The following is a 27,810-nucleotide window of genomic DNA, read 5'->3' as shown; positions in this document are numbered from 1 at the left end:
GGGCACGGAGATCGTACTTTTCGGAGAAATGTTCTCTGGTCTAATGAAACAAAAATATAACTGTTTGGCCATAATGACCATTGTTATGTTTGAAGGAAAAATGGGGAGGCTTACAAGCCGAAGAACACCAACCCAACCGTGAAGCACGGGGGTGGCAGCATCATGTTGTGGGGGTGCTTTGCCTCAGGAGGGACTGGTGCACTTCACAAAATAGATGGCAACATGTGGAAGGAAAATTATGTGGATATATTGAAGCAACATCTCAGACAGTGGTGATCCTAACTGACCTAAGACAGGGAATTTGACGGTATCCTCAATTAAATGTTAAAATATACTGTCACGAGTCCGACCGAGGATGGCTTCCCTTCCCCGGTTGGGTGGCGCTCGGCGGTCGTCGTCACCGGCCTATTAGCTGCCACTGATTGTCTTTCATCCCCCTCCTTGTATGTTTATTGGTAGCACCTGTTTGTGATGATTAGTTGGGCTTCTTTAGACAGCCGGCCCGCCTGTTTGTTGTGCGGGATTATTCATTGTAACCTTCGGCTCTGTAGTAGAGGAACGTGTTAGTTCCTGGTCGTGCATTTTTCAGTAGTCATTTTTCATTCCCTGTGTTTTGGGGCCGTTATTATTGTGAGCACCCTGTGGTGCGTTGGTGCAATTAAAGAGCACAGCATTGCACTCTCTGTCTCCTGCGCTTGACTCCACACCCACGACACCCGGAGCATTACATATACAAACAACACATTCCAATTGGCTATACTTAAACTCTTTAACATCATCCTTAGCTCTGGTATCTTCCTCAATATTTGGGACCAAGGACTGATCACCCCAATCCACAAAAGTGGAGACAAATTTGACCCCAATACTACTGTGGGATATGCGTCAACAGCAAACATGGGAAAATCCTCTGCATTATCATTAACAGCAGACTCGTACATTTCCTCAGTAAAAACAATCTACTGAGCAAATGTCAAATTGGCTTTTTACCAAATAATTGTACGACAGACCATGTATTCACCCTGTACATCCTAATTGACAAACAAACAAACCAAAACAAAGGCAAAGTCTTCTCATGTTTTGTTGATTGACTCAATTTGGCAGGAGGGTCTGCTATACAAATTAATTGCAAGTGTTGTTGAGGGAAAAACATAAGACATTATAAAATCCATGTACACAAATAACAAGTCTGCGGTTAAAATGTGCAAAATTCACAAATTTCTTTCCACAGGGCCGTGGGGTGAGACAGGGATGCAGCTTAAGCCCCACCCTCGTCAACATATATATCAACAAATTGGTGAGGGCACTAGAACAGTCTGCAACACCCGGCCTCACCCTACTAGAATCTGAAGTCAAATGTCTACTCTTTGCTGAAGATCTGGTGCTTCTGCCACCAACCAAGGAGGGCCTACAGCAGCACCTAGATCTTCTGCAGATTCTGCCAGACCTGGGCCCTGACAGTAAATCTCAGTAAGACCGAAATAATGGTGTTCCAAAAAAGGTCCAGTCGCCAGGACCACAAATACAAGTTCCATCTAGACACCGCCCTAGAGCACACAAAAAATATACATACCTTGGCCTAAACATCAGCGCCACGGGTAATTACCACAAATCTGTGAACGATCTGAGAGACAAGGCAAGAAAGACCTTCTATGCCATCAAAAGGAACATAAAATTAAACATACCAATTAGGATCTGGCCAAAAGTACTTTAATCAGTTATAGAACCCATTGCCCTTTTATGGTTGTGAGGTCTGGGTCCGCTCACCAACCAAGAATTCACAAAATGGGACAAACACCAAATTGAGACTCTGCATGCAGAATTCTGCAAAAATATCCTCCATGTACAACGTAAAACCAAATAATGCACGCAGAGCAGAATTAGGCCGATACCCACTAATTATCAAAATCCAGAAAAGAGCTGTTCAATTCTACAACCACCTAAAAGGAAGCGATTCCCAAACCTTCCATAAAAAAAGTCATAATCTACAGAGAGATGAACCTGGAGAAGAGTCTCCTAAGTAATCCCCCCCCTCCCTCGCTCTGTCTTCACAGGCTTCACGGCATATCCCCCCTACTCTGTCTCTGTCTTTGTATCATATGGTGGTTGCCTGGGAAGCTGTGCAGAGAGTAGATGTTGAATCTTCTAAAATGTCTATCATTACTGCTTGATGGTAGTGGAAAGACAAAAGGGATGGAAAGTGAAATAACAATAATACCAGCCTCAATTACACAAGCTACATCAACTGTAAGACAACAACCCACACGCTGTAATGGCAAGCAGATGAGTACTTCTCATCTGGTTAAAACAAGCCGGATATGTTCAGGAAATCCATAATTTATTAAACCATCTTTCTGGAATACCCCTCTGGTCTGTAGAGTTTCTGTGTTTTTGATTTGACAGTTACCTCAGGCTTTTCCTGGCGGTGTTGCATTCCCTGTTAACACATTTGTGACCCACCATCTCTTTTCAGTCTTATGTTCCAAAATCTATTTTATTTAGTTTTTTTTACATTGAATAAAAGTACAGACTCAGAGCTTCAAAATGGCATATCATACACTGCAGGAAACATGGGGAAGTAATACTTTTAGGAGAAAAGGGATTCAAACATTTTGCAGCGATTTTCACACTTGCTCAACATTAATACTTGTGTTGGGTTCTGAGAATATGAAGGAAAAAGGAAACCGCACACTGCTCTTGGTAGTATCACTGATATTTAATAGGCTTACGTTTCGGCCTCACGTCCAGCCACTAAAGAAAATCAGCCAGGCTCTTTTACGCCTTCTATCAAATGGTAGCTAATGGTAGTGCAACAATATGATGAAGTGTGAATATTTCTTCCACCCACACACAGGAAAACGGTTCCAAATAAATGACATTATTACGTGTTCTACCACCCGTGTTATTTACATTATTACATTTCCATGTGGGCTCTGCTATGTCGATTATCCAGTCACAGTACATTTTAATGACCTAAAGCATGACATTTCTACCTTTAGATTTTGTGGCATAGAGAAAGTTAAGATATCAGACAGGGGAGGTGATATTAATAATACTCTGAGCAAAAGAGAATGTTTTGCATGTATGTTATGTTGTGAATTTGAACACGAATTATGTGCCTATTTAAGATTACTCTGATGTTTTTCGTACCATGTACCCAATGATTAATGAAAACTTGCTGTGTCCTAATTGTGGTTTTATGCACTTGGTTAAAACGTCTTATTTGTACACTTTTGTAGTGTTTGTGAGATGCATGTTTTTATATTTGGTAGCACTTATTTATTTTTCCTTTGCCTCCAACCCCTTTCCATGCGTGGAATGGATGTGGGTGGGGCTAGGTCTACATAAGGGTGCTAATTTAAAAAAATTCACAAAAGCTCTGACGAAGGCCGTGAGGCCGATACGTAAGCTTATTAAAATATCAGTGATACTACCAAGAGCAGTGTGCAGCTTCCTTTTTCCTTCATCTTGTTCAACTGTTGCCATGCACCTGCAAAGAGATTGCTCAGATGTGCGAGTGCCTTTTGAATGTTGGGTTCTGAGAACATGAAAATATACTTAGTCATGTCACTGATGGAGTGATAAGGTTGAGGGTCTACACCAGAAGTGAAGGGTTATAGGAGGAAGGCATATAGTGTGTGTAACTAAGCTTGGAATGTGTTGAGTGCAGGGAAGCGATTACATGTGGCAGGCATTGATAATTGGAGACAGGTGGAGATCTTGGAAACTAACAATATCACTGAGGAAGAGAGGGTAATGTATAGAAGAATTCAACTTGGTTAAGCTTCGTTAGTGTCTGTGAGTTATTTACTCAAAATTAGAACCCAACACTTGGGAAACATATATTTAGAAAAGGAATAATTTTTACCAAATGACCTAAATAGATTCTCTGAACATTATCTCACCAAGTTCCCCCATTAGGCAAATCATTAACAGTATTAAATGGCCTATTGTTGTATAATAAAGATAACCTTTAACATTGAACAGCTACGATGCTGCTCTTTGTTTCCACCCATTTAGCATCGTTCAAACCCTCTAAAGCCTTAGACCCAAACATCTCTTCAAGTATTCATATTGAAATGTGAATGTGGCCATGTGCTGAAGCAGTGAAGTCTTTCTTTAAAAAAAAAAAAAAGATATTTCAACATTAAAATACTTTATTAACTTCAAGTGCTAAAGGTATTAGCCTACAATTAGGAAAAAATACTATCAAGACATAGGCCTATATCATTTACATTTAAGTCATTTAGCAGACGCTCTTATCCAGAGCGACTTACAAATTGGTGCATTCACCTTATGACATCCAGTAGAATAGTCACAGTGATATGATATGAACAAAGGAATCTAGCCTGAGAGCATATTTCTGTCCTGCCCTTTGGAGCAGGGCATGTAATATCCATGGCCTTCTCACTGCAAAAGTCCTGATCTTCTCAAAAATATATGTTTGCCGTGTTGTGTCCAGTCCCGGGGATGCTTTCACATCTCTGGAAGGAAGTCAACATTGCACAGCAGCTGACCTGGTTCCATCTGAGTGGAAGCTCCTTGGTCACAACAACACCAGGCTCCAGACAATTCAAACTGTAAAGGAGGAAAGCAGACACAAATAGACAAGACATTAAACTTTTGCATACCAGCAATAACATTTATTGACCCCCAAGTTCAAGACATAAGTACAAAGACAAAATACCTGAAGCATTGCTTGTTCCCCCTCGATAATCTCCTTGTACTGGTGGCAGAGAGCAGGTTTATGCTGAAAGACAAGTTCCAGAAAAAATATGTTAAAACATGAATTCATTAGTATCCTTTTCATAGGTTGCATGTTTTGTCACAATATTGTTTTGAATGTTTGTTTCGAACTGATCTCCGACTGAGCATTCTACTTAATGCATCGTCAATGAGCACTGTTGAAGATTTAATCAAAAGTTCATTACAGTGGCTTGGAAATACAATGACATTCATAAGGAGGTAAATCATTAGTAAGAACCTTTTGTCATCATTTTGATGGGAGGCCACCAGATTTTAGCTAGCTAATGTTAGCATTGCTAGCTATTTCTGACGAATAGAAAGATGACAATGTTGTCAAAGTCAATTTGACGATAATGCTGGCAAAGTTTGTTCGTACTAAATGTTTGACTACTTTAGCAATGTCATCGTATCTCCAGGCAATATAGTGTAATTTAGACGAAACAGTAGTTAGCCTCCGTCCAGAATGACTTATCACCATTTTAGGGCACCACTATGGTGCCGCCGACATAAGGGGGCTTGAGAACATTCACAACAATGGCATGACTTGACCGAGTGACAGAGGTGCAAGCTATGAATAGGTTGTTATTGCCTGTTGACTGCTACAGCTGTACTAAAATACATTCAACCTGCTTCCAGCCCAACAATGGTAATGCAAAAACTACAAGATTGAAGATAACTAGCTAGATTTAGAAAACATTTAGCATCATAATTACCAGCTGGCTACATGTAAATGGTATTCATCTAGCTATCCAGCTGCAAACATGCAAAAAAAAAAAAAACTCTAAATCTATAATCCAATATCTAGCTATTTGGCTAGCTATCACTTCATTGTCCCAATCACGTTTTTTAAAAATTATTTAACTAGGCAAGTCAGTTAAGAACAAATTCTTATTTACAATTGAAGGCCAGCCAAACCCAGACAACGTTGTGCCAGTTGTGCGCCACCCTATGGGACTCGTCTGGATTCGAACCAGCGTGTCTGTAGTGACGCCTCAAGCACTGAGATGCAGTGCCTGAGACCGCTGCGCCACTTGGGAGTTCCATGTAACAATGGAGTTTGATTAGCTTGCTAATCGATACAGTAGCTATTTCCATGGCATGGATTAGCACATCAGCAATCAACATTAAGCGCAGTATGCAACTGTCTAGCTAGCGAGCTAGCTACAGTGCATTCAGAAAGTATTCAGACCCTTTGACTTTTTCCACATTTTTTATGTTACAGGCTTATTCTAAAATTGATTAAATAGTTTTTTCCCCTCTACACACAATACCCCATAATGACGAATCAAAAACAGGTATTTAGAAATAGTTGAAAATACGTAAATATCACATTTACATATGTATTCAGAGACTTTATGTAGTACTTTGTTGAAGCACATTTGGCAGCAATTAGAGCCTTGGGTCTTCTTGGGTATGACACCACAAGCTTGGCACACCTGTATTTAGGGAGTTTCTCCCATTCTTCTCTGCAGGTCCTCTCAAGCTCTATCAGGTGGTATGGGGAGCGTCGCTGCCATGAAGGACATTCAGAGAGTTCCCCCAAAGCCACTCCTGTGTTGTCTTGGCTGTGTGCTTAGGGTCGTTGTCCTGTTGGAAGTTTAACCTTCACCCCAGTCTGAGGTCCTGAGCACTCTGGAGCAAGTTTTCATCAAGGTCCTCTCTGTACTTTGCTCTGTTCATCTTTCCTTTGACCTTGACTAGTCTCCCAGTCCCTGCTGCTGAAAAACATCACCCACAGCATGATGCTGATACCAAAATGCTTCACCATAGGGATGGTGCCATGTGTCCTCCATACGTTACATTTGGCATTCAGGCTAAAGAGTTCCATCTTGGTTTCATCAGACCAGAGAATCTTGTTTCTCTTGATCTGAGAGTCCTTTAGGTGCTTTCTGGCAAACTTTAAGCGGGCTGTCATGTGCCTTTTACTGAGTAGTGGCCTCCGTCTTGCCACTCTACCATAAAGGCCTAATTGGTGGAGTGCTGCTGATGGTTGTCCTGCTCCCATCTCCACAGAGGAACTCTGGAGCTCTGTCAGAGTGACCATCGGGTTCTTGGTCACCACCCTGACCAAGGCCCTTCTCCCCCGATTGTTCAGTTCGGCTGGGTGGCCAGCTCTAGGAAGAGTCTTGGTGGTTCCAAACTTCTTCCATTTAAGAATGATGGATGCCACTGTGTTCTTGGGGACCTTCAATGCTGCAGAAATGTTTTTGTACCCTTCTCCAGATCTGTGTCTCGGAGCTCTACAGACAATTTCTTCGACCTCATGGCTTGGCTTTTGCTCTGACATGCACTGTCAACTCTGGGACATTATATAGACGTGTGTATCTTACCAAATCATGTCCAATCAAATAAATTTACTACAGGTGAACTGCAATCAAATTGTAGAAACATCTCAGGGATGATCAATGGAAACAGGATGCACCTGAGCTCAATTTTGAAAAGGGTCTGAATGCTTATGTAAATTATATATTTTTGTTTTTATTTTTAAATGAGCACAAAAAAATGAAAAACCTGTTTTCACTTTGTCATTATGGAGTATTATGGGATATGTAGATTGATGAGGATTTTTTTTATGGACATGGGTATGTCAACAAAATGTGGAAAAAGGGAAGGGTTCTGAATACATTCCAAATGCACTGTATATAGCTAACAATAGCCAGCAATGAAACCACTTTTTGATATAGTTGAGACAAAACGTATAAACACATGTAGCTATCTCAGCGTTTTAACTATAGAGTCTTACCTGTGTATGGATTGTGATGATTCACAGCTGACTGAAACACTCCCAAAATAATCCTTCCCAATCGGCTTCAACCAGTCCAGACTGCTTTTGCCACAGGTGACAGAGCTGTGTCGATACCAGCAGCTGTATTCAGGACAACACTGTTATTGAAAGCTGTAGCTACACTTTGCATGTTGTCCATGATGAAAACAGTCGTAAATCCAAAGGATCTTTCAAATATTCGTGGTAGCAGAGAGCAGAATGTGCCATTTGACAGAGAAGCCTTGCATGACAGAATGGATTTCTCGTGAATGTCCCGGCCCCTCATTATCTCAAACAATCATGGGTAGGTTACGGTTCTGTATTTCTCTGTTTCGAAACAGATCCGTGAGTTCACATTTGATTTATAAATACAGATTAAATACACGTTTGTAATTACGGCACATAAAAGTTCACATGTTCAAAAAGGCATTTGTTCAATTAAATGTTGTTGGTTTTTTTTACAGTCAAATGCCTCTCCTGTGAAGTAGTGACGCCGTGTGTACCCTTTCCACACATTAGTCTTTTTAAGACATAATTGTGTTGCAAGTTGGTCAAATATTTCACTTTATTCACGTTGCCAAATTAATGTCTTCTTTTACAATAACTCAATTTGATGTACTGAAAGCGGTTCAGAAAGTGATCAATTTCACCGTTGTTTAATGTTGCCTCAAATGATCTGTCACTGGTCTTTTTCCATTTGTAAATGGGAGGGAGATTGAATAGATATGGTTTCTGATTTGGGATTTTGGTTGACTCCATAGTTCTTTAAGGTTAAATGTGATCTGGAAGTGATCCGACAGGGCAAGTTGTGGCATGACTGTAAATGCATTCTTATGTTGAGGTGGAATATCGGTTATGGAGTAGTCCACCACACTGTCTACCTAGCACAGAGCTGTATGTGAATCGGCCCAATGAGTCACCCCTTGTACTACCGTTAACACTATACAGTATATACTGAGACCGTTGCAGAGCTGAAATATCTCCCTCCTACTTTTGTTAACCACACTATCATAACTCTTTCTGTGAATGGGGATTTGTTTAATTGTAGAGAGATGCCTTTCCAAATAGATAGGTGTTTCCTTCTGATTCTAGATAGTCCACCTCACCTCAGTCCTGGCGTTAAGATCACAGAGCCCAGAGACTGAAAATGTAGTATCTCTAACTGGATATTCTGAAATCCTTCTTCTATGTGGTAGGGGAAATCTCTCTCTCTCTATTTTACTCCCCTCCACTCTCTCCTACTTCAGACTGTCTGGCAGTTCCCTGAGGTTTCATTTCAGATTTATGCCCCTCTTTCACTCTCTCTCTCCTCCCTCTCTCAGCTCTCGCCTGCTCTGCCCCCCTCACCTCCCTCGTACTCGGGGCAGTTCCCAGTCTCATTGAGGCTCTCCTCTTCGTTGATGATGATGTTCTCGATATCCTTCATTGTCAGGTGGTCTTGGAACGCATGGAACAGAACCTGCTTCAGCTCATCAAGAGACATCTGCTGCATGTCAAACTGCAGGGGCAAGACACACACACACGCAAGCACACAGGAACACATGCACCCAAACACGCATACATGAATGCACACGCACGCACGCACGCACGCACGCACGCACGCACACACGCACACACACACACACACACACACACACACACACACACACACACACACACACACACACACACACACACACACACACACACACACACACACACGCACACACGCACGCACGCACGCACGCACGCACGCACACTGTAAGAGTTGGAGAGTTGAAGATATATGCACACAAAATGACAGTACTATGCAGATACATTCCAAGGTCATATTATATCATTTTTTACTCTCATTTGTGTGTGTGTGTGTATGTGTGCGTGAGTGAGTGAGTGAAGTCTCATTCCAATCAATAGAGAGTCTGAGTGTCAGACGTTTTCAATTTTTTATTCATTTCATTTTTGGGAGCTTTAAACTCCCCTCCTGTCCTTGCCTCCCTCTCCCCAATTCACAATTGCATGCCTATTACCTTGTGAAAGACAATCTATTCACTCAGTTTGACACAGCAAATATATATATAGAGAGAGAGAGAGAGAGAAAAAGAAAAAGAAGGAGAGAGAGGGAGGGAGAGAGAGAGAACTCTTTTGTTCCCCTTCCACTGTGGTAAGAATGACCCAAAGGAGAAGAGAGGAGAAAATATGCATGTGGAGTGACGGATGGCCTAGAGTGACGGATGACCTGTACTGCAGTGGCAGACGCTGCTGTTTAAGATAAGGGAGAATGATAATTTTCTTGATGAACATGGCCTTATTTCTATTACACCATATTGGATGAGTGTCATTCATATTCCATTCACCCAGCTCAATAGGTTCGATAGGTTTAGGCTACTACATGATACATGTTACTCCCTGCTACAACCTAGCCTATGAACGAAAGTTTACAACTTAGGTGCATTTTTTGTAATCAAGATGAGAGACAGTTACACATTCAATGCCGCATTGCATACTCTTGCCTGCAGCTAGCTGATATAGGGTTTAATCCTTAGTTCAACAGTTGCAAACAAGAGTTTCTATTGGACAAATTCAGGTATGTTTATCAACATAGCATAGCATCTATCATAGCATCAACTAACATAGCATCCCTCTCTGTTTGAGCCGGGTGTTTGAGTAGGCCAAACTAGTGAGCTGCATTTAATACTAAGTGAAAGTGAAAGAGAAAAAAATATATACTACGAAATATAGCTAACGAAAATTAGCCCTCTCTCGCTCTCTCTCTTGCTTCTTCTTAATTGTCATGCTCTCTCTTTGAATCAACTACTCACCGCATTTTATGCAGTGCTAGCTAGCTGTAGCTTATGCTTTCGGTACTAGATTCATTCTCTGATCCTTTGATTGGGTGGGCAACACGTCAGTTCATGCTGCAAGAGCTCTGATAGGTTGGAGGACCCCCGCTGGAAGTTGTCATAATTACTGCACAAGTCTATGGAAGAGGGTGAGAACCATGATCCTCCTAGGTTGTGTATTGAAGTCAATGTACCCAGAAGAGGACAGAAGCAAGCTGTCCTCCGGCTACACCATGGTGCTACCCTACAGAGTGCTGCTGAGGCTACTGTAGACTTTCATTGCAAAATAGTGTGCTTAAATCAAATATTTGGTGACATTATTTGGTGACAAGTATTTAGTATAGTTTTATCTAAAAAGGATACCTTTAATGTTTCATAACTGTAATGCTCCCATTCTGAAGTCGGCCTCTCTCTCCTTCTAGGTGCCTCTCTACCTAGGTGGGTTTTATTTGTTACTGTTGCCGTAGGTTTGCTTTTTGGAGAGGCTTAAGTCCAGGTCAGTTTTCAGTTGTTGCAATGTAAAATGTGACTGATTGATTGATCAATTCATTAATGGGTTGTGTCTATTCTATTTTGCTGACCGATTAAAAATAAACTATGTGATAAAGAAAGATAAATAGATAAATAGTTACTAATGGAATTGTGTGACATTGTTGTGGGCCATTAGACAGTACAATAGGACAATAAGAGCCAGTAATACTGTAATAACACTCTAATCACACTATTCAATATCCCTTCCGTCCCTCTGCTGTTATCACAACACACACAGGCTGCAGCCCAAATGGCATACTATTCCTTATATAGTGCAGAGCTCTGGTCAAAAGTAGTGCAGTAGTGAATAGGGTGCCATTTGGCACGCAGGGACAATCCATTAGATATCTCCTCCACTTACAATATCACAGCCCTGCCAGTGGTATAATAGCAGAATGGAGACTCCATTGCAGAGCATTCTGCAATAATGCAGCAAGACTGCTTGATCTTATCACACACACACGCTCACACACACACACACTCACACACACATGCTCACACACACACGCTCACACACACACACACACACACACACACACACACACACACACACACACACACACACACACACACACACACACACACACACACACACACACATGTTTGTGATTCTAAAAGCTTGTCTCATTAGGGCTGATTTACAGTGTTAGTGTGTTGTTTCAAATCACATTTTATTTGTCACATGCGCCAAATACAACAGGTGTAGATCTTAACGTGAAATGCTTACTTACGAACAATAATGATGGTACATACAATTGGTACCAGTACCGAGTCAATGTGCAGGGGTACGGGTTAGTCAAGGTTACTGTGGTAATATGTAGGTAGGGGTAAAGTGACTATGCATAGATAATAAACAAAGAGTAGCAGTAGTGTATGTGAAGAGTGTGAAGGAATGTGAATGTATGTGTGTGTGTGTGTGTGTTTTTGTGTGTGCATGCTTGCGTGCGTGTATGCTTGTCAACAGAGCTAGATGACAGACAGGGTGTATAGACACATCAATCACAGTCAGATAGGCGTTTGACTTGCTGTCCGCTGGCTTCTAAAAGACAGAACAAAGAGAGAGAGAGGGAGCATTTAGACACAGAGAGTGTTGTGAAGAAGGCACAAAAACACCTCTTCAACCTCAGGAGGCTGAAGAAATTTGGCTTGGCACCTAAAACCCTCAAACCTTTACAGATGTACAATTGAGAGTATCCTGTCGGGCAGTATCACCGCCTGGTAAGGAAACTGCACCGCCGGCAATCGCAGTGCTCTCCAGAGGGTGGCGCTGTCTACCTGCCCTCCAGAACCCGATGTCACAGGAAGGTCAAAAAGGTAATCAAGGACAACAACCACCCGAGCCACTACCTGTTCACCCCGCTATCATCCAGAAGGCAAGGTCAGTACCGGTGCATCAAAGCTGGGACCGAGAAACAGCTTCTATCTCAAGGCCATCAGACTGTTAAATAGCCATCACTAGACGGCTTCCACCTGGTTACATAACCTTAGAGGCTGCTGCCCCATATACATAAACTTAAAACCACTGGTAACTTTAATAATGGAACACTAGTCACTTTAATAATATTAGCTTACTTTTGCTTTACTCATCTCAAATGTATATACTGATGGGAATTGATGTAAAAATGTATCACTAGCCACTTTAAACAATACCACTTAATATAATGTTTACATACCCGACATTACTCATCTCATATGTATATGTATATACTGTACTCGATACCATCTACTGCATCTTGCCATCTTTATGTAAAACATGTATCACTAGCCACTTTAAACTATGCCACTTTGTTTACATACCCTACATTACTCATCTCATATGTATATACTGTACTCGATACCATCTACTGCATCTTGCCTATGCCGTTGTATACCATCACTCATTCATATATCTTTATGTACATATTATTTATCCCTTTACACTTGTGTATATAAGGTAGTAGTTGTGGAATTGTTAGGTTAGATTACTCGTTGGTTATTACTGCATTGTCGGAACTAGAAGCACAAGCATTTTGCTACACTCGCATTAACATCTGCTAACCATGTGTATGTGACAAAAAATGATTTGATACTTTATTATATTCTACCGTATTTTAGTCTATGCCACTCCGACATTGTTCATCCTAATATTTATACATTCCTTAATTCCATTATTTTGCTTTTAGGTTGTGTGTATTGTTGTGAATTGTTAGATATTACTGCACTGTTGAAGCTAGAAACAGAAGCATTTCGCTACACCCGCAATAACTTCTGCGAAATGTGTGTGACAAATACAATTTTATTTGATTTAGAATGGTGTCTACCAGGCAGGTGTCTTACAGGGCTATTTTTAACCTTTTGCAAGACTCTTGTCCTGATTTCTCCAAGTGGTTGACATTCTTGTTGTCCCTGGATCGACAAGTCAATATTGTTTTTTTTTATGATAAGTATTTTACAGATGTGTGGACTTGTAACGCTCGTCTGATGGTGGCCGTCTCTGGAGGCTCCGGGCTGGAGGCTGTCTCTGGAGGCACCGGGCTGGAGGCTGTCTCTGGAGGCTCCGGGCTGGAGGCTGTCTCTGGAGGCTCCGGGCTGGAGGCTGTCTCTGGAGGCACCGGATACACTGGGTCAGAAAGCTCTTGTTAAATTTTCGCAGGTTCTGCCTGGCAAAAACCGAGTAGCCTACCTACATTAATATTATCCGTCTCTGGAGGCTCCGGACTGGAGGACATCTCTGGAGTGGAGAGACACACAGGAGGCCTGGCTCTGGGAGCAGGCATTGGACTCACCAGGCTGGGGAGACATACAGGAGGCTTCTTCCTTGGCCGAGGCACACTGGGCCGTGGAGGCGCACTGGTGGTCTCGAATGCAGAGCTGGCACAACCCGTTCTGGCTGGATGCCCACTTCCACCCGGTAAATGCAGGACGCTGGCACCGAGCACACCGGCCTGTGAATGCTCAACCGAGACACAGTGCACATCACCCCATAGCATGGGGCCTGGACCAGTCACATGCTCGCCAAGGTAAGCATGGGGAGTTGCCTCAGGTCTCCAACCTGACTCAACCACACTCCCCGTGTGCCCCCTCCCAAAAATAATGATATACCTCAGTGGTGGTACTGGCTATATGTCTAAAGATTGCTGAAACATGGCACTACCTTTAATAACTATGGAATGAAGATGTAAAATATTCTGGCAAATAAATTACGATATTTGTAAGAAAGGAAAAGGCTACAGACAGATCATGCTTTCCATCCAATCCTGCAATCTCTGCTGCGTACAGGTAGGCCATATGATCGTGCTTGCTCTAGACTCCAGCAAAGTGACACTGACATTAGGCAGTTCACACAAAGGATTGTTACCTATAGCAAAGTTGGCAATACAACAATTACATTTTTGCCAAGCGATTATTATTTTTGTCAAACAATTATTAAGATTCATCCGGTATTGTCCGTAACATGATTACCCCATAGCAACAGATGTGGGACACACACACACACACACACACACACACACACACACACACACACACACACACACACACACACACACACACACACACACACACACACACACACACACACACACACACACACACACACACATATACACACACACACACACACATATACACACACACACTCCCAACCGTTCCTCCACAAACAACCACAAATCTCAGATGTTCCATCCCTGAGGCCAGCTGAAGAGAAGACTTGATGTGCCAATGCATATACAGTTGTAGCTGTTTGAGAAGGCATGCAAAATTGAGCAAGAATGGGGAGATTTGATTATCTAACGTCAAGTCCGAAGTGATGGAGCTCAGATACACCCCCCCTACCCTGAAACACACACACACTGATCCCCCGTTGTGACTATTTCTCAAAGCATCTCTGTGCAGTCAGACCATTTGATTATTTTGTGCCACCAGGGCCACAATAATTTGCCCCCTCTCTGATTGTCCGAGTGTGACCCCCCTCCCCATGGGTTACTGCAGCTAGTGTTGCAGTAACCCATGGGTGGGGATGGGGGCATCCCGGGAATCCCCACCAGCTAGGTACAAGGTCATCAAGGTTCTCATTAGCAGATATGAAAAATTCCTTGGGGGCTTTGGCTTTATGGAACCAACCCTACCAGGCAGGCTCAGACTCTTGAGGGGGCAGTGCTGCGTTAGTAGGTCTCTGAACGCGCTTATCTTTCTTGGCTGTGTATTATATAGGCTACTTGCAGTAAGCCTATTAAACAGATAAGGACTTCTCCTTAGTGTGTGGATCGGTCAGGTGGGTGTCTAGGGTATAGGGTTGGGGGCTGTTCCATCATGATAAGACAATAAATAAACTTATTTTAAAATAGATCATATATCTGCACAGAATTGAAAGCTCTCTCTGTCACAACTACCGCTCGCAGGCACAAACAGGCTGGCTCTGTCATTTGCAACCATTTTCCTTTTTCACTCAACTGCACACTTTTCCAAACACAAAATCACACACACCACCTTCCATCACAATACACCTGCACATACCCACATACTGTGCATTCTATGTACTCTGTTTGCTGTGTTCTTATCCATAGCATGATATCCAATTGGTAGTAGTTACAGTCTTGCTTCTTGACACAATGCACATCCAACCCGGAAGCCGGCCGCACCAATGTGTCGGAGGAGACACTGTACACCTGGCCAGCGTACACTATGCCCGGCCCACCACAGGAGTCACTAGTGCGCGATGTGACAAGAATAACCCTGCTGGCCAAACCCTCCCTAACCTGGACAATGCTGGGCCAATTGTGCGCCGCCCCATGGGCCTCCCAGTCGCGACCGGCTGCGACAGAGCCTGGGCTCGAACCCAGCATCTCTGGTGGCACAGCTAGCACTGCGATGCAGTGCCTTAGACCACTGCGCCACCATTGATCCTTTCTTCTAACGCTGTCTTATCTATTTATTAATACTATGAATAGAAAGTTGAATACTAATTATTTGACAACATTCCTTATCTTGAATGGTATAGTGTATTTGTAGTTTATTTCTTTATCAATTGTTGTATTTTATTGTTTTACAAAAAAAAAAATTACAATACAGTCTTGGTGTCTCGGAACAGTTGGTTATCAATGTACAGTTTATCGACTACGAGAGCTACACGATTCCCTTCAAGTCTATTCACCTTGAAGAGTGGGTACAGAACTTTAAGCCGGTCTACAATTTTCTTCAGGGACTGATCATTCATTCCTACTTTCCTGGCAGCGAGTCTCTTGTCAAACATTATTTTATCTTTAAAGAATGCAAATTTGGCAACGAGTGGGCGTTCATATTGCTTTCCTCTATCTGAAACGGTGTACATGTTAGCGTTTGATTTTGTAGACAGTATCGCCTGGGATCTGTAGTGCTTTAAGAAGGAGTTATTTCACCACACTTTCAGGATCTTCTCCCTCGTTTTCTTTAATACTTAGTAAGTACCAGATTTTCTCGCATAGGTCTAGTCTGTATCTCAGAGACATATTCTCCTTTTTAAGTTCTTTTGCGTCCGTTTAAATAGTATTGACTGTACCTTTTAGCTTGTTTTTATTTCTTTCTCCATTGTCACAGCTTTTCCATCACTCATTTAGAGGCTCGCCTTCATCGCCTTTATTTCTTTATTTAGTTCAAGTATGCCCAATTGATCATTTATTGATTTTAGCTCGGTCTACACTATTACTGTACCAGATTGCGAAAAGCAAACCCTTTACAATGAAGATCTGTGAGTTATCTTTGAAAGACAGGGTCCTGAAAAAGGGATGTTTCTTTTTTTGCTGAGTTTAGCTACCTAGCTAAGGATAATGCACTAACTCAGCAGCTAACGCATGCAGCTGTTTCATGGAAACTAGCCAATCCATTGTGCTTTAATTATGCCAATACTAGCTACAGTGGTTAGCTAGCTTGGAGGAAGTATTTAGGGTTGCGTGCATTGCATCTGTGCATTTAGCTAGCTACCGTCCCCTAGCCTACATTACATAAAAGTGTGATGAGCTCATCCGTGGATGCACAGAGAAAATTCCTTCTTTTTCCCCAATTTTTTATTGTTGTCTCCTCACGTGGGGGATCGTGCTCTCTGATTGGCTCAAAGTCAAGTTGTTGGCCACTGACGAGCATTGCGATTTTACAAGTACAAATCGGTAGGTTCGTCGCTACCGCGTTGGCAATCAACAGGTACCGCTTTTGTTCTAGCAAGAGAAGGAACGGTCTCCCACTGTGATAAGTACCTATCAGCAGTCTATCGGCAGTAAGATTCTCAGTGTGTTTCATGCTTCATTCCCTTTCTGTTTCTTATTCCCTTTCTGTCTTTAATAAAACATTTCTCTCCATGCCCCCTTCTCTCCGTGTGTCTACTCTCTGCCTGTCACTCAGTTGTTGTTCTGTCTTCCCTTTTCCCTTGTTTTCTCTCTCTATTTCAACCATTTTTCTAATGCAGCAAAAACCACTGAACTAAAAGTAGTTTAGTTTTACTTTCCCCGAAAACACATATTTTCGCTGAACAGAAGTAAATTGAAATACACTACGCACGCATACATGCACACACACACACCCTGGCGTGTCTTTTTACTTTGGAGACATGGGCCCAAATATCCCTTTCCCCATCATCATGGGACAAAAAGGAGAGATCAAAAAGAGAAGAAACAGAAATACAAAGAGTAGAGATGATGGAGAAGAAAGGAGAGAGGAGAGGGGAAGAGAGGAGAGGACTGGAAAATACACGAGAGAAGAAAATGTAACCTTTATTTAACTAGGCAAGTCATTTAGGAACAAATTCTTATTTACAATTGACGGCCTACCCCGGCCAAACCCAGAGGACGCTGGGCCAATTGTGCGCTGCCCTATGGGACTCCCAATCACGGCCGGATGTCATGCAGCCTGGATTCGATCCAGGTACTGCAGTGACGCCTCTTGCACTGAGATGCAGTGTCTTAGACCACTGCATCTCTCTGGGAGCCCGAAAGCTCTCCTTTCTCTCTCCTTTCTCTGATGCAGAGACCCCCCCCCTAAATTACTTTGAAGCCTGTACACATGCACACACACATGCACACACACACATGCACACACACACCCTGGCATGTCTTTTTCCTTTGAAGACATGGGCCCAAATATCCCTTTCCCCATCACCATGGGACAAAAGGCAAAGGTATAGGGTCTCTATCTCTGTGTGTGTGTTAATATCTATCAAAAACAGGTTTTTGAGCAAGCATCTCCACGTGCCTTGACTGCAGAAGCCATCACAGAGGGAGGGAGAAGAGGAGAGTAGGGGCAGAAGGAGGAGAAGGGAACAGAAGAGGAGGATATGGGGATTTGGGGAAATGAGATAAAGGAGACATCAAAAAGCGAGAAAAGGGGTAGAGATGATGGAGGGAAAAAAAGGAGAGGAGAGGGGAAGAGAGGAGAGGACTGGAAAATAAGAAAGGAAGAGAAGAGGATGAAAGGAAAGGGGGTAGAGCAAATGAGGACAGGAAAAGAGAAGAGAAAGGAATAGAAAGGACTGTTCTCTCTGCTACCGCACGGCAAGCGGTACCGGAGCGCCAAGTCTAGGTCCAAGAGGCTTCTAAACAGCTTCTACCACAGGCCATAAGACTCCTGAACAGCTAATCAAATGGCAACCCAGACTATCCCCCCACCCCCACCCCACGCTGCTGCTACTCTCTGTTATCATCTATGCATAGCCACTTTAATTACCCTACCTGCATGTACATGATTATCTCAACTACGTCGACACCGGTGCCCCCGCATATTGACACATTGACTCTGAACTGGTACCCCATGTATATAGGCCCGCTATTGTTATTTACTGCTGCTCATTAATTATTTGTTTTTCTTATATCTTAATTTTTTTTAGAGGGGGGGTATTTTCTTAAAACTGCATTGTTGGTTAAAGGGCTTGTATTCAGCGCATGTGACAAATACAATTTGATTTGAGAAAAGAGCAGAAAAACAGAAGAGAAGAGAGGCGAGAACCCACTGGGCAAAGACATCCTTAGATTGATGACTTTTAAAAAATCCAATCAGTTTTCAACGTTGATTCGACATCATCACATTGAATTGTTGGGTTGAAATTGCGTGGTAACAATGTTGATTCAACCAGTTTTGGCCCAAGAGACCAGAACTGAAGAGAAGAGGAGAGAAGAGGATTTGACAGGAGACAATAGAAGATAAGTGAATTCAAGAGAAGAGAGGACTATGTGGTCCTACCTGCCAGAAGATGTTATCGATGGTGCTTCCTCGGAAACCTTCTCTGGTATCAGACGACAGAAGTTTGGGTCCCAGTATCGTCACAAACTCTTCAAAGTCCACCTGGCCATCACCTATACAGATAGACAAACACACACACACACACACCACACACACACACACACACACACACACACACACACACACACACACACACACACACACACACACACACACACACACACACACACACACACACACACACACACACACAGTCTTGTAGACCACCGGTCCCCAACCCCTGGGCACATTCTCTACCGGGCCGCACGGAAAGGATACATTCATTTTAAATTGTTTTAATCGGTTCGATAAAATAATAATTGTATACAATTATAGGCTATTTGTGTAGTAAATACATTGAACTTGGTGCAGTCTGTCCGTCCTTTTCTCACCAGTCTAATTATCTCTGTCACATCCACAACAGTTTACAGATTTTGAACTTGAGTAATGAGTTCATCACGGTCTGTGTGAGCTGTGTTGCCCGCCAACTTTGGACTAGCTAGCTACGTTAGCTGACATGAATAAGAACAAACAAACGTCGCTGGAGAGATTCTTTGGAAGGGGTAAGAGAGATCAAAGGCCCAACGACAATGTCGATAATGCAGAGACAGCAGAGCCCGAGTCTTAAAAAAAAGCCTCATTCAATAGAAAATATGATGAGTCCTACCTAAAATATGGCTTTATTGCGACAGGTGACTCGCATGCTCCTAGCCCCCTGTGCGTAGTATGTGGAGATAGGCTATCTAACGAGGCAATGAAGCCCTCAAAACTGCTTCGGCACATCGAATCCAAGCACCCTGCACTTAAAGACAAACCTGTTGAATTCTTTGAACGAAGAAAACGTGAACAAGAAGGACAGAAGCAAGTCTTGGAAGCCACCGCATTAACAAACGTGGCTGCACTGAGAGCATCATACTTAGTGGCTAGCCGTATTGCTAAGGACATTTGCCATGAACTCTTAGGATAGGCTGCAGCTAAAAAGATATCATAAGTTCCTCTTTCGGCTACCACCATCACTAGGCGAATTGATGAAATAGCGGAGGACGTTGAGAGACAATTGTTTAGAGGCTTAAAACCTCGTAAGAATCGGACCCCTTTTTTCAATATCTTCCTTAAATGACATGCCCAAATCTAACTGCTTGTAGCTCAGGCCCTCAAGCAAGGACATGCATTTCTTGGTACCATTTGAAAGGAAACAGTTTGAAGTTTGTGGAAATGTGAACAGAATGTAGGAGAATATAACACATTAGATCCGGTAAAAGATAATACAAAGAAAACACCAAACTTTAAAAAAAAAGTGTGCCATCATCATGAAATCTAAGAGAAAGGCCATAACATATTATTATACCCCACATGCAATTCAGATATTAACCACTAGATGGCAGCAGTGTATGTGCAACGTTTTAGACTGATCCAATGAACCATTTCATTGCTGTTCAAAATGTTGTGTCAAGACTGCTCAAATGTTCCTAATTTGTTTATTAACGAGTCACCGTGGTATGCAATCCAGGTTGACAAATCTAACGATGTCGACAACAAGGCAATACTGCTTGCTTATGTGTGATATATATTTCAGGATGATGTGCATGAGGATATGTTGTGTGCGCTGTCCCTGCCGACTAACACAGCGGCCGCAGAACTTTTCAAGTCTTTGGATGATTACATGTCAGGAAAATTGGATTGGTCCTTCTGTGTTGGCATATGCACGGATGGGGCTGCTGCCATGACTGGACGGCTGTCTGGTTTCACTACTGGGTTAAAGAGGCTGAGCCTGAGCGTGAGTCTAAGCACTGTGTCATGCACAGAGAAATGCTGGCTAGCCGAGAAATGTCACCTGAATTTAACGTCATATTTAATGATGTTATTAAAGTTAGCAATCACATCAAAGCACACGCCCTTAATTCGCATCTGTTTGGGCAGCTTTGTGAGGAAATGGACGCAGAGCACAAACGCCTTCTCTTATACACTGAAGTCAGATGGCTATCCTGGGGGAGATCGCTTGCCAGAGTGTTTGAGTTACTAGAGCTGCTGCAGAGATTTGGCAGCACATTTCAATGACAAGGAATGGGTCGCAAAACTCGCTTACCTGTGCGACTTATTCAACCTGCTCAACAAACTCAATCTGTCACTTCAGGGGAGAATGACAACTGTCTTTAAGTTGGCAGATAAAGTGGCTGCATTCAAAGCCAAACTGGAACTGTGGGGACTGTGAGTGGACAAGGGGCATATTTGACATGTTCCAAACATTAGCAGGGATTTTCAGAGAGACTGAGACTGGGCCGTCTTTCTCCCAGCTGGTGCGTGATCACCTAGCTTTGCTGTCAATTGAGTTTGAGCGTTACTTGTCCAAACTTTGACTGGTACTCTAATCATATGACTATTTGTATTGACCCCCCATTTTTTTTACGCTGCTGCTACTCACTGTTCATTATCTATGCATAGACACTTTACCCCTACCTACATGTACATATTACCTCAATTACCTCGACTAACTTGTACCCCTGCATATTGACTCGGTACCGGTGCCCCCTGTATATAGCCTTGTTGTTGTTATTTATTGTGTTACTTTTCTTTACTTCAGTTTATTTAGTAAATATTTTCTTAACCCTTTTATCATTATTTTTAAATGCATCGTTGGTTAAGGGCTTGTAAGTAAGCATTTCACAGTAAGGTCTACACTTGTTTTATTTGGCGCATGTGACAAATGAAATGTCATTTGACTCACACACACATACACACACACACATAGATTTGCCTTTCAGAGAGCAACCTGTGTGTGTGTTCAGGGTCGGTCTTAGCTTTTTGGGGTCCCGTTTTTTTTTTTTTACCATAGAGCAGAGAGAATAATTTGCAGTTTTACAGCTAATTTCCTGCAATTCTACACATTTTGCCAATACTTTTCCCATGTTAATTATATCTGAATGAGAGTGACTGACAAAATCAATGGGGAACCCCTGGAGGTCAAGACCCCTGGGCACCTGCTCTGAGTGCCCGGTTGGTATTCGGCCATGACAACTGGCTATATTAACTTACCAATTAAAAAATTGTTAGCTGACATGCTAATTGAGTGACTATCGGTGACTGACATAACAAGAGAAAAACTGCAGATGGACAACCAAATGTCTAAACTGCACCTTGTGCATTCCACTATTATAACTCAACAATAAGTTGAGGCCACAACTGTGTTCCTAAACTCCCCCTAGCAGTCGGAGGCCCTAAGTAAATGCTGATGTCGCTTATGCCTGGAGCCGTCCCTATGTGTGTGTGTGTGTGTGTGTGTGTGTGCATGCGAGTGTGTGCGCTTGTGTGTGTGTGTGTGCACACAGTCATCCACAAAGCATTTTGGCAAAGTTGTTTAATGCAGAGTGGTTTACACAGAGAACCTGGTATATAGGGTGAATGCAAACACAGACACAGTGTACATACAGCATGAACCCACTCTCCCACACTGCTGAGACTTGGAGGTGTAATTGATTCATTAACCTTGGAAAAATGCGTTTAGGAAATCACAGACTAAGACTTTCAGTGTGTGTGCCTACATAAAGTATAGGCCAATGTGTGTGTGCGTGTGTGTCTTTCATTCTTATATCTCACCGTCCATGTCCAGTCTCTGCATGATGATGGCCAGCTCCACCTCGCTAGGCATGTATCCCAGGGACCTCATAGCCATGCCCAGCTCCTGCTTAGAGATGAACCCGTTCCCATCCCGATCCAGCACCCGGAACGCCTGCCGGATCTCTGCACAGGGACACACATACACATTGAGTGTACAAAAAATGTATGACATCTGTCCTTTCCATGACATAGACAAAGCTATGATCCCTTATTGATGTCACTTGTTAAATCCACTTCAATCAGTGTGAAATGGAGGAGACAGGTTAAAAAACTATTTTAAATTCTTGAGACAATTGAGACATGGATTGTGTATGTTGTGCCATTCAGAGTGTTAACAGGAAAAATGTAAGTGCCTTTCAACGGATTATGGAAGGAGCTGCCAGGCACACCGGTTTGTGTCAAGAACCATGGGTGCAACTTTCACTGGGGATGGGGGACATGTCCCCCCCACATTCTAAAATTGCATTTCCCCCCCAGTTTTATAATTGGATTGTGATAGTAAACGAGGCAACAGTGTGTTTTAGGACCATGCGGATGCCTCCGAATATTGGCTAAGCTGTTTGGAGTGTTTATGGACTGGATAAAAAACATTTTTTAAATAATATAATAATTATGTCTCGTCCACCTCTAAAACCAAAGTTGCACCACTTCAAGAACTGCAACGCTGCTGGGTTTTTCACACTCAACATTTTCCACCCAAAGGACATCCAACCAACTTGACACAACTGTGGGAAGCATTGGAGTCAACATGGGCCAGCATCCCTATGGAAGGCTTTCAACACCTTGTAGAGTCCATGCCCCAACGAATTGAGGCTGTTCACATATTCAATCAAATAAAATAAAATCACATTTATTTGTCACATACACATGGTTAGCAGATGTTAATGCGAGTGTAGCGAAATGCTTGTGCTTCTAGTTCCGACAATGCAGTAATAACCAACGAGTAATCTAACCTAACAATTCCAAAACGACTACCTTATACACACAGGTGTAAAGGGATAAAGAATATGTACATAAAGATATATGAATGAGTGATGGTACAGAACGGCATAGGCAAGATGCACTAGATGGTATCGAGTACAGTATATACATATGAGATGAGTAATGTAGGGTATGTAAACAAAGTGGCATAGTTTAAAGTGGCTTGTGATACAAGTATTACATAAAGATGCAGTAAATGATATAGGGTACAGTATATACATATATGAGATGAGTAATGTAGGGTATGTAAACATTATATTAAGTAGCATTGTTTAAAGTGGCTAGTGATATATTTTACATCAATTTCCATCAATTCCCATTATTAAAGTGGCTGGAGTTGAGTCAGTGTGTTGGCAGCAGCCACTCAATGTTAGTGGTGGCTGTCTAACAGTCTGATGGCCTTGAGATAGAAGCTGTTTTTCAGTCTCTCGGTCCCTGCTTTGATGCACCTGTATTGACCTCGCCTTCTGGATGATAGCGGGGTGAACAGGCAGTGGCTGGGGTGGTTGTTGTACTTGATGATCTTTTTGGCCTTCCTGTGACATCGGGTGGTGTAGGTGTCCTGGAGGGCAGGTAGTTTGCCCCCGGTGATGTGTTGTGCAGACCTCACTACCCTCTGGAGAGCCTTACGGTTGTGGGCGGAGCAGTTGCCGTACCAGGCGGTGATACAGCCCGACAGGATGCTCTCAATTGTGCATCTGTAGAAGTTTGTTAGTGCTTTTGGTGACAAGTTCTTCAGCCTCCTGAGGTTGAAGATGCGCTGCTGTGCCTTCATCACAACGCTGTCTGTGTGGGTGGACCAATTCAGTTTATCCGTGACGTGGACGCCGAGGAACTTAAAACTTACTACCCTCTCCTCTACTGTCCCATCGATGTGGATAGGGGGGTGCTCCCTCTGCTGTTTCCTGAAGTCCACAATCATCTCCTTTGTTTTGTTGACGTTGAGTGTGAGGTTATTTCCCTGACACCACACTCCGAGGGCCCTCACCTCCTCCCTGTAGGCTGTCTTGTCATTGTTGGTAATCAAGCCTACCACTGTAGTGTCATCCGCAAACTTGATGATTGAGTTGGAGGCGTGCATGGCCACACGGTCATGGGTGAACAGGGAGTACAGGAGAGGGTTCAGAACGCACCCTTGTGGGGCCCCAGTGTTGAGGATCAGCAGGGTGGAGATGTTGTTACCTACCCTCACCACCTGGGGACGGCCCGTCAGGAAGTCCAGTACCCAGTTGCACAGGGCGGGGTCGAGACCCAGGGTCTCGAGCTTGATGACGAGTTTGGAGGGTACTATGGTGTTAAATTGACCGAGATGGCATAGCAGTTCAGACGTCTTTTGTCCTTGTCTTGTCGTGTCCTGTATATATATATATTTACAACTTTTTTCACATACATTTTATTTTTATTTTCCATCAACTCATCTTCAAAACACTCTCCTGCAACCCGCCTCACCAATTTATATTTATAAATAAGTATTATTTACCTCAAATCTGCAATCCTCCAAGAAGCTAGCCAGAAGCTAGCCAGAAACTCCAAGAAGCTAGCCAGAAACTAGCCAGAAGCTAGCCAGGAGCTAGCCAGAAGCTAGCCCAGAAGCTAATCCAGTAGCTAATCAGAAGCTAGTTCAGAAGCTAGTTAGCTTCTTTACTGGCAAATCGTTAGTATTCAGCTAACCACGGTTGGTGGCCATCAGCTATCCTTTAGCTCGAAAATCTATCGCCAGTTTTGTACGGCGCAGCGCGGCTCGGAACGGAACATACTGGACCTTTTTTTCTCTCCATGTCCCTGGATTTAAACTGCTCTCTGGACATTCATACCCGGATCTCACAGCTAGCTAGCTGCTATCCGTGTGACTATCTGCTTTCGTCGATTCAAGAGCAAACATCAATTACTCCGGAGCTAGCCAGCTCCGTCAATCACTCCTGAGCTCCGTCAATCACTCCTGGGCTGCAGTCACCTATCCGGACCCGTTTTACTGCCTACACCGGGCCTTCACAACTGAACTGCCGACGTTATCTACCTGAAGGAGATCCGGCTGGCTCCTCCGTCGCGATGTTACCTGAACGCCCATCTGCGGCCTGCTAACCGCTAGCTGTCTTACCAGCTGCTCTCGGAATAGACTATCGGACAATTTATTTATTTTTATTATTATCATGTTTCTTCTTGGGCCTCTATAAATATATCTATTGTTTTAATTTTTTTGTTGTTGTGTGATTTGGATTAATCCCCTCTACCACACGGAACCCCACTAATCTACTGACGGAACGCAAGAGGTGGCTAACAACAGACCTCTATCCTATGCTAGCTTGCTACCGATGTCCTGGCTAGCTGTCTAAATCGCTGTGACCCCCAATCAACCTCTCCACTCACCGGACCCTTTTGATCACTCGACTAAGGATGCCTCTCCTTAATGTCAATATGTCTTGTCCATTGCTGTTCTGGTTAGTGTTTATTGGCTTATTTCACTGTAGAGCCTCTAGTCCTGCTCACTATACCTTATTCAACTTATTATTTCCACCACCCACACATGCAATGACATCTCCTGTTTTCAATGATGTTTCTAGAGACAATATCTCTCTCTTCATCACTCAATACCTAGGTTTACCTCCACTGTATTCACATCCTACCATACCTTTGTCTGTACATTATACCTTGATGCTATTTTATCGTCCCCAGAAACCTCCTTTTACTCTCTGTTCCAGACGTTCTAGACGACCAATTCTTATTTCTTTTAGCTGCACCCTTATTCTTCTCCTCCTATGTTCCTCTGGCGATGTAGAGGTGAATCCAGGCCCTGCAGTGCCTAGCTCCACTCCTATTCCCCAGGCGCTCTCTTTTGATGACTTCTGTAACCGCAATAGCCTTGGTTTCATGCATGTTAACATTAGAAGCCTCCTCCCTAAGTTTGTTCTATTCACTGCTTTAGCACACTCTGCCAACCCGGATGTTCTAGCTGTGTCTGAATCCTGGCTTAGGAAGACCACCAAAAATTCAGAAATTTTAATTCCAAACTACAACATTTTCAGACAAGATAGAACTGCCAAAGGGGGCGGTGTTGCAATCTACTGCAAAGATAGCCTGCAGAGTTCTGTCCTACTATCCAGGTCTGTACCCAAACAATTTGAACTTCTACTTTTAAAAATCCACCTCTCTAAAAACAAGTCTCTCACCGTTGCCGCCTGCTATAGACCACCCTCTGCCCCCAGCTGTGCTCTGGACACCATATGTGAACTGATTGCCCCCATCTATCTTCAGAGCTCGTGCTGCTAGGCGACCTAAACTGGAACATGCTTAACACCCCAGCCATCCTACAATCTAAACTTGATGCCCTCAATCTCACACAAATTATCAATGAACCTACCAGGTACCCCCCCAAAGCCTTAAACACGGGCACCCTCATAGATATCATCCTAACCAACTTCCCCTCTAAATACACCTCTGCTGTCTTCAACCAAGATCTCAGCGATCACTGCCTCATTGCCTGAATCCGTAATGGGTCAGAGGTCAAACGACCTCCACTCATCACTGTAAAAGCCTTTCTAATCGACCTGGCGGGGTATCTTGGAAGGATATTGATCTCATCCCGTCAGTAGAGGATGCCTGGATATTTAAAAAAAATGCCTTCCTAACCATCTTAAATAAACATGCCCCATTCAAGAAATTTAGAACCAGGAACAGATATAGCCCTTGGTTCTCCCCAGACCTGACTGCCCTTAACCAACACAAAACATCCTATGGCGTTCTGCATTAGCATCGAACAGCCCCCGTGATATGCAGCTGTTCAGGGAAGCTAGAAACCATTATACACAGGCAGTTAGAAAAGCCAAGGCTAGCTTTTTCAAGCAGAAATTTGCTTCCTGCAACACTAACTCAAAAAAGTTCTGGGACACTGTAAAGTCCATGGAGAATAAGAACACCTCCTCCCAGCTGCCCACTGCACTGAAGATAGGAAACACTGTCACCACTGATAAATCCACCATAATTGAGAATTTCAATAAGCATTTTTCTACGGCTGGCCATGCTTTCCACCTGGCTACTCCTACCTCGGTCAACAGCACTGCACCCCCAACAGCAACTCGCCCAAGCCTTCCCCATTTCTCCTTCTCCCAAATCCATTCAGCTGATGTTCTGAAAGAGCTG

General features: G+C 43.1%; 1 protein-coding gene across 1 annotated transcript in view; it reads right to left on the bottom strand.

Annotated features, from left to right (window-relative positions):
* LOC118390791 (calcium-binding protein 8-like) overlaps nucleotides 1-27,810 on the bottom strand; it is a 75,537-nt gene that overhangs the window by 17,794 nt on the left and 29,933 nt on the right. The window contains exons 3-5 of the mRNA XM_035781499.2: nucleotides 22,672-22,815; nucleotides 19,039-19,151; nucleotides 8,855-9,005 (exon numbers count right to left, since the gene is read on the bottom strand). Of these exons, the coding sequence (XP_035637392.1) occupies nucleotides 8,855-9,005; nucleotides 19,039-19,151; nucleotides 22,672-22,815 (408 nt within the window). The remainder of the gene's footprint in view (nucleotides 1-8,854; nucleotides 9,006-19,038; nucleotides 19,152-22,671; nucleotides 22,816-27,810) is intronic.

This window comes from Oncorhynchus keta, chromosome 11, assembly GCF_023373465.1.
Source record: "Oncorhynchus keta strain PuntledgeMale-10-30-2019 chromosome 11, Oket_V2, whole genome shotgun sequence".
NCBI lineage: Eukaryota > Metazoa > Chordata > Actinopteri > Salmoniformes > Salmonidae > Oncorhynchus > Oncorhynchus keta.
Note: the sequence above shows the minus strand (reverse complement) of the source record. Positions and strands in the feature narration are given on the sequence as shown.